Source organism: Clinocottus analis, unplaced genomic scaffold, assembly GCF_023055335.1.
Source record: "Clinocottus analis isolate CAN_PGR_092001 unplaced genomic scaffold, fCliAna1.0.p SCAF_7, whole genome shotgun sequence".
Classification (NCBI taxonomy): Eukaryota; Metazoa; Chordata; class Actinopteri; order Perciformes; family Cottidae; genus Clinocottus; species Clinocottus analis.
The window spans coordinates 7,740,273-7,754,262 of NW_027176229.1; the positions used below are offsets into that span (position 1 = coordinate 7,740,273).

The following is a 13,990-nucleotide window of genomic DNA, read 5'->3' on the forward strand; positions in this document are numbered from 1 at the left end:
AGCATAATAAAGTTTCAACAGTCACAAGACATACAGAAATCACATATCACAGGTAAAAACATTAAAAGGTAAAGCAACAGGACAAACGCTCCGGATTCACACCAAAGCAAGATCAAGTGTGGGATGAAGCCGCTCCAATTTCTCTCAAACTTACTGCTGGTGATTTAATGAAACAATAAGATAAGCCTTTCTCACTGGACAGCTTACCAGGATTCTTTGTGGGACTGACGTTGACCTTTCTCAAATCTTTCATGTCTTCCACGGCCATCAGAGCCTGATGTGAGAATGATTACAAGATTTTTTTACTGTGATGTCATTAAATGTACAAGACAAAGGCTTTGTGCACGGTGAAAGTAGAAGTGCGCAAAACTGAGTGTGGCTCTTATAAGTCAACCAAAAATGGAACATCTTTACCTTTATCGTTTACATGACATGGCCATTTTTCAAAACCTTGATTTTCATTTAAATATATCTGATATGTGGGTGTGAGTGGTGTCTATGTTGTTTGGAATGTGTGTATCGCATGCAGAAGTTTGTCATAATCCAAATCACAATTCGACTCACCCTTTGTGCTCGGATTTGTGTCTTTAGGTGCAGTGCGGCCCGCCCCGTGGCACTCCTCTCAGTTTTTATGGGTCTCTCCCACCAGACCTGTTTTCATCCCTTGTGACCGGTCCCTTTTTTTTACGTTGGTGGCAAACAAGGTCTCTGGTTTGTGTGTGTGTGTGTGTGGGTGTGTGGGTGTGTGTGCGTGCGTGCGTGTGTGTGTCAAACTCTATGCCTTTCCATTTTCCTCTATGGCTGCACAGGCTTAAACTTGCTTTGACTTTCACCCATTCTCTCTCTCGTTACATGTTTACAGAATTTTCTAAACAATCTGTTGCAATCAGAAAATGATACAGCAAACTCAAACTTATAAAACTTCTTTCTGACTGCTTGTTTACGGAATTGTCGGAATGATGCGGTGCAATTAGGAAAATATACACAAGATCAAACCTACAAAACTACAAGCATACCATCTTCGTCGACAATTCTAATGGAAATGAACCTTTTTAATTTCCTTTAGAGAAAAGAAATGCGATGTGATGTCTTTACGAATTTATTAAACAGATACTTGGAATAATTCAATTGAATAGACACAACTATTCCCCCTGCTCTTCCTCGCAGTGTCCTCCTTCCTCCCCTCATGCACAAAATGTATACAAAATAAACTGAATCAAATTAAGTTGTGCCCAGAGACTTCTGATTCAAAGCAGTGAAAGTGAGATTCTTTGGAATGGAAAAGTCTGTCGGACGAATGACGTCAGGTGTTGCTCTGCCAAAATCTTTATGACACAACACAAAAGGTTTCCTCTTCGAAAAATTTAATGTACATGTAGAACACTATACATTTCCAACACAAATTACATTTTACATTTAAAGGAAAATGGTGGAATGTTGGTCTGTTTCAAGCGGGTCATGGCCTAAAGCTTTCAAACGCAGAACTGACTCCAAACATCTAATAGCAACATCATCAGTCGCAGGATCAAACTTATTTGCAAAGAGATGATGTTGTCTCAGGAGCCACCGGAGGTCACCTGCTCCGTACACACAAATTGCATTTCTGTAACTACCTGTGCAACGACTGTACGGGGCTCCATTTTCCACATCTCCTTCCAGATCAGCCCACTTCACCAGGCGAGTGATGGCATGCAAGTCTGAAGAATCATACTTCCTGTTCGCAGGCGTTGATCCAGGAACAGAGGGCATTCGCTGGAGAGTAGCCCACAGGTGCTCATCAGGGCTATATGTGTCCTTCTCCCACTCCAGAAGTTTCTGCACTTCTTTGTCCTGCATCACATGTTCCACAAAGGCTCTGGTGGCCACAAAGTAAGCATTTCCTTGGAACATGGGGCTGCTAATGGGTGGAGGGCTTTTCTTCACGTCTGTCCAAATGATAGCAGTGGTTACATTGTAATGATACATCCACCGGCGTTTCTTGTGGTTTTGGGTTATCTCCGTCTCCATGCTGTTTTTCCCGTCGAGGGCCTTCAGTGCCTGAATCATTTCTCTATTGGTTTTGATGGGGAAGTCAGCCCCACAGGTGTTAAGCAGGTACCTCCACTGGACCTGTGAGTTCAGCAGATCGTCCATGCAGTTCAAATCTGCTTGCACTCGGTACCATGAGGCATATACCACACTTTCCAATCTACTGGCTATGAACACATTCGGAAAGCAGGAAAGAATAGCCTCCACGGCTTTCTTAAATTCTTTAGTGGCTTTCTGGTCCACATGCACACAGTAGATGTTCTGAGGATTATAAATAGCTCGTAGGAGCCGCTCAAACATCTCAATCTTCTCATGGATCACCATGGAGTAGGCAATGGGAAAATTACGTTCCTCCTCACTGAGAGGTACTGTAATGAAACCTCTCTCTTCAATGTAAGATGGACAGTCCTTTGTCAGATTAATGTAGAAGTCCTCAGATAAAAGATTTTGTCGAATCCTGGATTTCAGAAGCACTTCAAATTCGCCTTTCTTCCCCTCCATGTTCCCACTGATGATAGCCAAGCATCCAGGCAGGTCTGAAGAGAACTGCGGTGGTATCTTGAGATCAGGCAATGACTGCCTGTTAAAAGCAGTTTCCCAAAGGATAAAAGAAAGTATCATACCGATGAAGATTAGTGACGGGGTCTTTAACACCTGGCTCTCCAGAAGCCTCGCAGAAGCCATGTCGTTGTTTGTGGGACAGTAACCACTAACACGGTAACCTTGTCTTCAATGCCGGTGCCAGTTTGCTTTTCTTCTTATCTGAACAAATCAAGGTGTGTCACACAACAATGAGGAAGGATTAAATAAAACACAAATAGGATATACCTCTTGTCATGTTGTAAAACTTGTTTAAACATGACAGCTGTGATGATTACACTCACACTAAATCTTCAACATTAAACTTTTTCTAATACTTGAACTCAGACAGGCAAATATTATCAGTACAGCCTTCCTCCTTATTATATATGATAGTTTCATTGTTTAACAAATGTCTCATTGTCGTTGTCTTCCATAACCCCGAGATGGACCGGCTGAAAAATGTTTGGTTTAAATATACGTATACTGCCCCCTACTGGTAGAAAGGGTAAACACCTTTACTCTGCGTCTCCTCATAAAGACTCTGATCTGCACTCACGCAAGAAACAGCCCAATACTGTGGGAAAATAGAAACGTGCTTTAAATTAAACTGAACTATATTTCTTTCCTACAATCCTTCTATTGCCTCGGCTTTTATTTTGACAGACTCGTGCTTTCGGGTCGCCTGCGTTACTTTGCCTCTGTCTTCAGAATAAAAAAATAAAAAATGATCTGCAAAAACCCAAATCTGTATTCCGTATTCTTCGACTAAACTATAAAACAAACGAACAGCATAAACGGACCATTGAGGATAAGACTCGCGTTGTATTCAGAGGTGGTACTTGAACGCACCCACTTTGTCAGTCTGAACTTTTAAACCGCCAGGTGGCGATATTTCCACAAGGCAGGCCTTACGGTTGCCACACGATGAACTTTGGGAGGATTAATCAGAGTTTTCAGGGCATAACGACAAGTGCGCTGCGTCGGAGAGGGACCTCTGGAGCTGAGGTTGGACAGGGAGGCAACATTACGCGCACAATGAGTGTATTGTGGTGAGAAATCAAGCCTAAATTCGAGCTTACGTTGCAAGTGATAGTTGTTTTAACAGTCGGGACCTCGTTTTTATTCTTCCACCTGAACTGTAACAACCAGAAGACAACCGGACACCATCCTGCTCAAAACCCTCGTGTCCATCACCCCGTGCGCGTTTTCTTAAGACTGTCAGTTTGTCTCCTCTTCAGACCTGACGTCGTAAAACTGTCACAGCGTGTGTCCTCGTGAACATATGTTCTGGTGAATTTCCTCTTGTCGTAAACAGCTTTACCTGGAGAGGCAAGTGGAAGCAGCATTTGACTAATCATCATTGTTTTCTTTTTGTTTCAATGTATTTGGAGCCTAAATCGCATCGATGTAGCCCCTCCCCTTTCTGCTGCTGACGAAGAGCCACAACACCAGAGCGCTGCTCGTCAGTCTGACACCAAACAGAGGAAGAAAGAGGATCTCCTGAGAATAGACGAGCACGAGAAGGGATCAAGTCAGGAATGAAAGGATGAACTAACATTTCTTGGACTGTGTCAGAAGGAGTAAAGGGATCTCGCCTCTTTAGGATTCTCTCTTTGTGTTGTGAGTAAAGACTGTAGACTTCTTCCCTGTAAAGAGGATCTTTTTCTTGATCTGGAGAACACGTTTCCTTTATGTAGCCTACTATAGCACCATGGGAGCTTTAAGTTGTAAACAGTCGAGTCCAGTTCAGGCTTTAGAAATGTATGTGATTGTGTTGTTGGTGGATTGAATAATTAATGTCAAAGTAATAACAATGGTTGAACCGGTGGGGTTTGTAGCTGCATGGAGGGCCCAGTTCCCTGAGTCTGACCCCCCTTGCATGGAGCTGAACTCACTGGGCAACATTGAGCAAGAGCTGGACAAATGCAAGACTTCTATCAGGCACCTGGAGAAGGAAGTAAACAAGGAGCGCTTTCGCATGATCTACCTGCAGACTCTGCTCGCAAAAGAGAGGAAGTCCTACGACGGGCAGCGATGGGGATTTAAAAGCGCGCCCCACGTGAATGATGGAGACCTGCCAGGCGGGCCAGACGGTCAGAGGCCCCACGCAGAAGAGGCACCAGTGGAGGAGCAGCAGCAGAGAGGACCTGGCATGACAACCAGGTGTCAACCACATCCAGAAGGAGAGGTGGACGGCGCGTCACCGGCCAAACAGAAGGGCGGCGTGTCACCGGTGCACCAGGACTCTGAGGTTCCTGATTTCCCACTTGGCACGGGCTCTGTGGCAGCTCTGAGATCCAACTTTGAGCGCATCAGGAGAGTCAACTCTCACACAGCCGGAGATGGCAGAGGGCTGTCAGTCATGGGCGGCCAGGAGAAACCTTTCTACGTGAACATGGAGTACCATTCAGAGCGAGGCTTGGTGAAAGTCAACGACAGGGAGGTTTCGAACAAGATCAGCACCTTGGGCAGTCAGGCCATGCAGATGGAGCGCAAGAGGTCCCTGCACTCCCTCCCGGGGAACCTGTCAGCCGCCGCGGGGGACATCGGCAAGACTTTTCAGAGAGGCAGGTCCACCGAGGGGAACTGCAGCCACAACGGGTCGTATGATGACGCTGAGGTCAGCCCTCACTTCCTCAAAGACGGTGTGATCCGTTCCACTGGGGGGAAGTCTGAGCGGCAGTCTGCAGAGTGCCAACCCTACACAAGTGTGTATGTCGGGGGACTGGTGGCTGAGGGGGACACCCGGGTCATCCACATTCGGGACCACAGCATTGAGGAGGATGCACACCTCACCTGGCCGAGGCGCTCCTACTCGCCCGGAAGCTTTGACGACGTCGGAGGAGGCTACACACCAGACTGCAGCTCCAACGAGAACTTAACATCCAGCGAGGAGGACTTCTCCTCGGGCCAGTCCAGCCATGTGTCTCCGAGCCCCACCACCTATCAGATGTACAGAGAGAAAAGCCGCTCGCCTTCCCAGCAGTCCTTTGACAGCAGCAGCCCGCCCACACCCCTGTCTCAGAAACGGCTGAAGCAGCAGGGGATGGTGTCCGAGGCCTCCATCATAGGAGTCCGTAAAACGGGCCAGATCTGGCCCAGTGATGGGGAGTCCACCACGTCCAGCAGGACCTCTCATGATAACAGTGTTCAAGGAGATCTGGGTAGGTCTGCAAGACACACTGCACAACACAGACGACCACGCAAACCTTTCATTTTCAGGATTAAAGGCAGAAAAGTCTTCTAATGGGTAGAGATGATAAAGTACTAAAAAGCACATTAAAGGCCTCTAATCACTGCCTGTGCTTGCCTCGACTGGCCTTGATCCAGAATAAGTCACTGATGTGTAAAATGCACCTAATATTTTAGCCTCCCACACTCAATCCACCCTAAAATGTGTTTGGCAGCCAGGATTATTATGCACTTCATTTTTTCAAACACATTTATTTTTGCCATTTTCTTGGATATGAGTAGATTTACTTGAGATGAACTGAGCTATTATGATTTTAGTGGCCTACAAAAAAGAACAAGGTCATTAGGGATCAAATGCATCTTCTCGTCCTGTTAATGAGTATTTTATTTGATCTCCTAACAAGCCTTCATCCATATTGTGTGTTTGTGTCCTGAACGTTAACCCAGTCCAAGTTCTCACCAGGTCGGCGCCTGTAAAAATTCAACCTGCCATGAAGAGATCTTGATTGACCAAACGAACTTCACACACACACACTGATTCTCAACTGTAACCGAGTGGTTTAGCGTCTCTTTCAGCAGTGTTTTCTTTACTCTTTGTAAGCAGGCCTGCCCTCTCTTTTTTGCCCCCTTCTGCTCTTTGCCTGCTGAGTGCTGCAGCACTCTCACAAGAGTTGCTCTGGTTGAGGCAGCGGCTGGCCCCAGGCCTCCTGGTCGCTCGGCCCTGTCCACCCTGAGTGTTTTTGTGTCAGCACCCATCAGTGTTGTTGTCCTTGGTGCCGCGTAATTAACTTAAAGGGGTTTGTCTAGCGTGATAAATTTGGGGAGGCTCTTTGTTACGGGAGGCGGCGGGTAGGAAAAAGCCCCCGACAACTCACTCAAAAAAGAGGATCGAGGGGCTTAAAGTGTGTCATGCGGCTTCCAATCAAAACTCCTGCCATCAGTGTTTCCTGTTGTTATGTGTGAACACAATAGGAGAATCACTCACTGAGCACGAGTATTGACATGGCAACAATATAACAATGTTAAGTGGGATAAGGAGAGTGGTCTCGGCTACTTGGTAATGCCAAGGACAGAAGGAGAGGCGAGTGCGGTGTTCCTCCACAACAACGTTTGTCAAAGTGCACGACACACGAGGACACGAGGACATTGTTGCTGGCTGAGGCCAAAGAGGGATTGAGATGCAAAGAGCGTTTTAGGATTGGAGCTGGAAAATTGTTTTGCTTCTACTCTCCCCCCAAAAAAGTGTTATCCACTGTGGGTCAGATTAAACAGATGAGCAGAATAGTGCGTTGTTATATAAGGTGATCCAGTCCAAAGCTCTTTGACACAAAGCATGTGACGAACAAGCAGATAGTCTGTGATATAATCAGTATGAAGTGTAAGCTCGCACGCTGCTCGGATGACTGAAATGTCCAAATCCATTGCACTGTGCCATTTATCGCGCAAGAACTGGGAACACACTGGTAGGATGTTTTCACACTCGTAGCTCCTTTTTTAAATAAAATTAGCAGATGAGCAGATGCACAAAAAGCTTTCTGTTTTTCCCAAGAATTAATACATTTATGAGAGAGTAGCTGGCTTGAAAAACATGAGAAGGATAACCTGTTTGCCACAGACAGCAAACAAAAATAAAAATAAATATAGTATCGGTCAAAAAAGCTTGACTTTCGTACAAAAACGCTGGATCCTACATTAACCACGTTGCAATCAATACCACATTTTTGTGATTCCCTCTCTGTCTTGTGAATGCTGACTAGCTCTATGTTCACAAGTTGTACTGCAGGCTTTCTGACGAATCTGTAGTGACTGAGCTCGAGCTGATTACCCCGATGACATCACTAGAGCCACTAAGACAAAAAAAAATCCCACAGCTTTCAACTCTTTTGTTATGAAGACCGTGAGATGTGACTATAAGGTGCAGTGTGTAAGATCTGTCCAGAATCTTTGTTTAAAGCATCCACAACATGTGAAGAAGACACATTGTTCTTATGTCACTGACATCTATCTATGTCTTGTGTTGCAGAGATGTCTCCTGAGATGAGCGTGTTAACTTTTACCTCGTTTTCTACTTTCTAGCTCTTTGGATTTAATCCAACCAACAAGCTATCAGAGTTAGTACCACAGTAAACACAGAGATAGCTCACATCAACTATTGGCCAACGGCACATGTAAAGATTATAAAATACCGTTGGTATTTTGACCGTCTATCTATTGGTTGAATTTTGCGTGATCGTTCCCTGCTGTTAGTTAGTAGTTGGCTTCAATGCCAATAAGTGGACCCTAAATTATGAATGTATTTTTTTTGTCTCACTACTATTTTCTCGGTCAAGATGGAAGTTTCAGGCTCGTTCCGCAGCTGTTTTTTGCATTGGTACATCCCCATGACCAGTAAGTTGGCCTTTTAAGTGTGAAATGTGTTGGAGTTCCCCTCGATATGCACCCAGTCCGGTCTGACGGCCTGTGTTTGACGGCACCGTGCTGCGGAGCCCGAGGTTCAGCTTTTGTCCGAGGAGACTTGTTGCTGATATAAAGGCCTCATGTGGACCTTGCTTTGTGGATTAGCAGAAGTATGGATTTATTTTCTGATGTTGTAATAACATTACTGTGCATGTTGCTGGATTAGGCCTCGGGCAGGGAGCCGCTTTGAGGCAAGTTTGCAATAAACTGCTCTTTGTTGTGGTTAGTGACTTTAAGGGAGCAGTTGGAATTTTTGTTATTTTATTTATCATAAAACATTGCGGCGTTCACTCAAATCTATTAAATGAGCCTAGTAAAGCCAACTTAATCTCAGTGTTGTAAAGACGCTTCGTGCTTCAGTTCGCTGTGAGTGTTGTGTAACTATTAAAGCGGCACAAAGTGAACAATCTAGTCCGTGGTTATACCTAAATGAGGCTTTCTGGGCTATAAGATTTGGTGTGTATGTTTATGTTCTGCACCCTGTCGTGGAACATGTGAGCGCTAAGCCTTGATGTGGTCCCTGCTGCTGTTGTGTGAATGTTTTTAGTGTCTGGCATGGTGGCAATTTGTCTCTGCCTGGGAAAAATGACTGACTGACCATGGGAAACACCTACTAACTGACACAAACAAACGCATACTGCTACTCGGCTGCATCGCGGTGTGAAATCTGAGTTAAATGGCCAGTCTAAAATTGACAGATCTCAGGGGATTTTCTATGAATAGAAGAATAAGTGTTGTCTCCTTGTTTCTGGTTATCTAGGCCAATTGTCAAGCCTAGCTGCGAATAGAGCTGCTGATTAGCTGTGGGCCTTTAAGGAGGCCAACTCTCTGATGGGTCTATTTTGCCATAATTAATTATCATCATGACACTGACATGCCTGTGGCCACGGCTTTCCGGAAAGGTCTTGAGCTTGCCGAGTGTCTCATGGTTAATGTAGTACAGTGAAAGGCATTGAGGAAGAGGTCGGTCAAACATGAAATAAAACATCTCAACAACTATTATCATAGTTTTAATCTCAATCCCGCAGTAAAACAAATCTGAACTGTGTCTCTTGGGATGCATTTATCTTGATTTGGCACCGTTTCTGTAATTTGAAAGGTCTGTCTGAGAAGGTGATGAAGGCTGTCTGAATGGCTTGGCCTCAGTCCAGAGATTGACACTACTTGCTGCCTCGGCAAGAGTCACACCGATGCTGGTCTAGACTCCTGGTTAATTGCAGACTCATGAATATTTGAGGTTCCTCAAGGAAGCCCAGACAGGCCTATCATTGTACCTGTGTATCAACATCTGAGGTTTGGTGGTCGAGGACGCCAAAGAATTCAGCCTCTCCCTTTCCTCGAGTAAATGTAGGCCCACAAGAGGAAGTGCTGGCAGCACTCGAGGGCAGCCGTGTGTGTGTGTGCATGTGCGTGTGCGTGTGCGTGTGTGTGTGTGTGTGTGTGTGTGTGTGTAAGGAAGACACCTGTTCTTCTGTGCAGTGTACTGGGTAAAGTGGTCAAAAGCTGGCAGCCTGTGAGTACACCAGGCCAGGCGTTGCCAGCTGCTCTCGCAGTGGACCCCATGAATAGTCTTTTTATTCCTCCCTATTCCAAAAAAGAAAATACGCCAGCCCTGATCACAACTGATTGTCCTGTTAGCTTCTCTATTAACGTACACGTTTCCAAAAAACATAATAAAAGAGCAATCTTTGACATGTTTATGAGCCTGCGGGCCTTCCTCGGCTCGGGGATCCTCCCTCGTGCTCGGCCTGAGCCCCCTGGTGCTGCAGTCTCAACTCTCCTCCCAGGTCCCACTCAAAGGGCCCTCTGTGCTGCTGGCTGGCAGGCCGAGAGTTTATGGAATGTCTCAGCTGCTTGTGAGGGGAAACGGTTCATGAAATGTTACGTGTTGTATGAGTTCACCTCTCTCACCACAGCCTGACCCGTGGCGCTTGTTGTCTTACTGAGTTTGTTTTACACTGAATGCAAAGAGAGCCGGGCAGTGTGCGTGGATGAGGAAAGTAAGAGCTTGCAAAACAAGTGTACTTTGAACACTAACATTTGCCTTTGTTCAACAAGTGGCAGTCCAGTTTATTATTATTACTCTTTCTTAAAGTAATCTAGATAGATTAAAAAAGATTGGTCAGAATTTATCCAGGTCAAGCTCCAAAAATGCAGTTTGGTAGTGTCTCTCAGACACTCTCTCTCTCTGGCCAGTTATTTTTTTACGGTGTAAAATTGTGATCTTCAGACCGAGATAACCCTGATGTCATCAATAGGACATCATCAGCGTGCCTGACAAAAACACACACTTGCTGTTATAAATTCTTAGCGTCACACTGGTTTCCACATTGGCTTTTAGATTATTGCAAAAAAAAATAAGCTCTGTGGAAAACATTTATGAGAGATACACATTTTGTTCAGCAAGATAATCTTCACAAGTGAACACCACTTTTATGATTTTTTTTTTTGCAATCGACTGGAGTAAAAAAGGTCAGGAAAGGCTTCTACAACAAGTTGCATTAGCGAGTTTAAGACTCATTCCTGCAGCGCTCTGTTGTCTCTCCCAGAAGCACAGAAGACATTATTCAACTATTTTAAAAGCTGGATAGGTTTTGCAATGTATAAAAACTAAGTAAATCTCTGATGATTTGATTCATTCAATACTGAGCCCACAAAACTAGTTCAATGCAAACATGTGTTGCTAGGCAGATTATGACTGAGCCAAGGCACATCAGGTGAGGTCTGTTCACTAATATTTAATTATATTCAGACATGCAAATGAATATTTGATCATACGTGGAGGTCACTGTGCTTTTTCATTTCATGTGTCTGATTGAATTTCTCAAGTGTGTTCATCATCTGCTCATAATCAGCAATGTCAGCAGCTGAGTTCAAAGCAAACCTAAGCCTGTACGACAGGCCAGACCCAGGGGTGAATTATAGGTTTTATAAAAACAAGTGAAATCAGACTAATTCCCCAATAAAAAAACAATTATCGACTGTAACATTGTGTTAATGTTATTATTCTCTTCTGCGTCATTGAAGCTAATCTGCTTATAACCAATGTGCTCCATTGTCCTTGTTCATTTTCACAGACTGAAACAATTATTGGGCTTTGATTCTCTCCGTCATGCAGCACATTACGAGCTGTAGTCTGACCACCCTGAGCTATTTCAACACACGCTGATTAGTAGGTGTGCTGCACTGGGCGGCCCAGTTCTGACCTACACTGCTCAATGACTGGCACTAATTTTAGGCTGCCCTACAACAGATCAGAGACGAGTGTTGGTGGGCCTCATCGCCTCCACCAGCTCTGCGGTTTAAAGGGCCTCTCAATGCAGCAGACACTTCAGACGGCCCAGGATGTGATGCTGGTGTGTCGGCGAACGTTTTTATCATTTTTCAAAGCACACAGCCAGTGGACTGTGTTTGCCACAACAGATGCCCCGCAGGTCAGAGGGACGCTCTGACAGTTATACATGTCAAAGTCAATCTACCACTCGAAGGGAGTACTTCACAGCCCGTGTTTAATGTCTTCAGTGGCTCTGGAGAAGCTTTGTCAGGTCTTAGCAAATGAGTAAAATGACATCACGTAAGTAATCATGGATTTGGATTGAAGCCTACAAATGTGTTGCCTTGTGGGACGGTATCGTCAGTATGTTGGATGATGTTTAATACAGACATTCATGGTCCCCTGAGAATGAATCCTTTTTCCTCTCGTCACATCTGAAAGATGAGGTTTTGAGTGAAATATCTATTGGATCTTCATTGATTCGTCAAGCTATTTGATAAATTACCATAACAGTTTGCGTAAGTGTTCATGCCCCCCTCAGGTGCTTTGTAATTGGAGACCTGAATGTCACCAAAGTTTCACTGTGGAGTGCGATACAGATAAATCTTTCAAGATGTTCCACTCGCCGTGAAGTGAGGAAAATGACTGTAGCCACAGGCCTGGGTCACTATGTCCCGTGTCTGAAGAGCCATCACCGTTTAACCGGTTTCCCTCTATTTGCTCCCCCATGCCGCCGCTGTTTCCCCAGCGACCGCACAGTCTGCAGCAGAATCCATTTTCTGGAGCCATAAAGTGGTGCTAAGCTTTTAACAACATCTCACATTGGCTTCTGCTGTTTTTGTTTTCCAAAGGTGCAACCTTTCTCTCCAGATCTATACCATCATCCGAGAGGCGACAGAAAGGCTGTCCTTCACTGTGACTTATTTATTTATTTTTTATTTTTCGCTCTGTGGTGAATTATAGATGTTTCAATCTCATTTCCAGTCATTTCTGAGGCGGATCGTTAAACACATTTGCGATGTGGTGTTTATTTCTGGGAGCGTGTGATCTGAACTCTGTCCCATCAGCTGACTGATCTTTGTGTGGACGGTCAATATGTTCGCAGAGGGGAACAATAAGTGGGCTCTGATTCTCTCTCTTCCTTTGTTAAAGCAATGCAAGCAGTCTGTCCCCCTTGAGCTATTTAAACACACTGATCGTTGATCAGTCAAAGTGCTAGCTGGCCAGCTCGTGCTTTCTCCCAGTGGTGAAATGGGGATTCATGGATGCTGCTATTCTAGTTGCAGCTCTTTCTGGGACAAATCAATAGACACTCTTTGCTCTTTGATTTTTTTTATTTTGGGGAATTGCTGTCACAATGTATTACCGCTGTGCTTTTAACAGATACGTTAAATAGAGGTCCATATTTGATCCAATGCCTGTTTTCCACTATTAGCAAGCTTGTTCTTCCCCATATTTTAATGTCCTGCTGTGAAGTAAAAAGGCAATGCTTTTGGGTCCTGCCACGTGATGACGTTGCTTATTCTGAAAACAAACACTCGCTTTCAGTCTCAACATAACAACAGAAATGTTCGTAAATGCGTCCCAAGGGAAAGTTCCCTCTTCTCTTGATATGGTCTGTCGGTCTCGTGTCGTGTCATAAAATCAGAGCACATGATTATGTCTCTGATTGTGAATCTCGGATGCAGTGACTCTGTCTCCGCTGCACATCTGTCTCTCACTCTCTGCCTGTTTATCACAGTTCATCTCTTATGGATTAGGATTAGGGCTTTGAATTTGTCTTTGCTTTGTCATCAATAGGACATCTAACATTGCCCCAGTATTATTCTGATGGGGTTTTCTCATGAACAACATGGCTGTTGTTTGGAGCAAGGAAAAGTGTTTCATGATGACTGATGGTTCTTCAGAAGGTGGCTGGAAAGTCAGGAGCCAGTTGTTTGGCCGAGTCCTTATATATCCTTGAGTTCTCTTGGTCGTCGGGGTGCTCGGTGTGGGAAAAGACAAGGCATTGTATGAGAAGAGGATAAAAGGTGATTACAACCGTAATCTTTTTTTTCTTGATGATTTGCAGTAATCTGACATGTGTAAGACCATGACTTGGGGGAATACAGTGAAATAAAATTCTTGAAAAACACAGAATTAGCGAGTTCGGAGACAGTCCAAAACAAAATCGGCTTCTCTCTGATCCACGGCTCCACGCAGCTCTCAACCGCAGCTGTTGGGCTCAACAATCTTATGTAATGCCATTAGAATGTATTTATTACAGCTCTATTGCACAGTTGAAACCATTTTAAGCTGCAGCTCTTTGTGTGTGTGTGTGTGTGTGTGTGCGTGTGTGTGTGTGTGTGTGTGTGTGTGTGTGTGTGTGTGTGTGTGTGTGTGTGTGTGTGTGTGTGTGTGTGTGTGTGTGACAGGGAGGACATACTGCAGAACTGAACTGCTCATGCGTGATACTTT

At 44.7% G+C, this 13,990-nt stretch overlaps 2 protein-coding genes across 2 annotated transcripts in view; one reads left to right on the forward strand and one right to left on the reverse strand.

Annotated features, from left to right (window-relative positions):
* Positions 1–1,416: 1,416 nt before the first annotated feature.
* LOC137805176 (beta-1,3-galactosyl-O-glycosyl-glycoprotein beta-1,6-N-acetylglucosaminyltransferase 3-like) lies at positions 1,417–2,712 on the reverse strand. The gene has a single exon (XM_068604979.1). The coding sequence runs from the start codon at positions 2,710–2,712 to the stop codon at positions 1,417–1,419; it is 1,296 nt and encodes a 431-aa protein (XP_068461080.1).
* Positions 2,713–3,626: 914 nt separating this feature from the next.
* si:dkey-91m11.5 (PH_BCR_vertebrate and RhoGAP_Bcr domain-containing protein) overlaps positions 3,627–13,990 on the forward strand; it is a 28,986-nt gene continuing 18,622 nt past the window's right edge. The window contains exon 1 of the mRNA XM_068605102.1: positions 3,627–5,774. Within this exon, the coding sequence (XP_068461203.1) occupies positions 4,424–5,774 (1,351 nt within the window). The 5' untranslated portion in view covers positions 3,627–4,423. The remainder of the gene's footprint in view (positions 5,775–13,990) is intronic.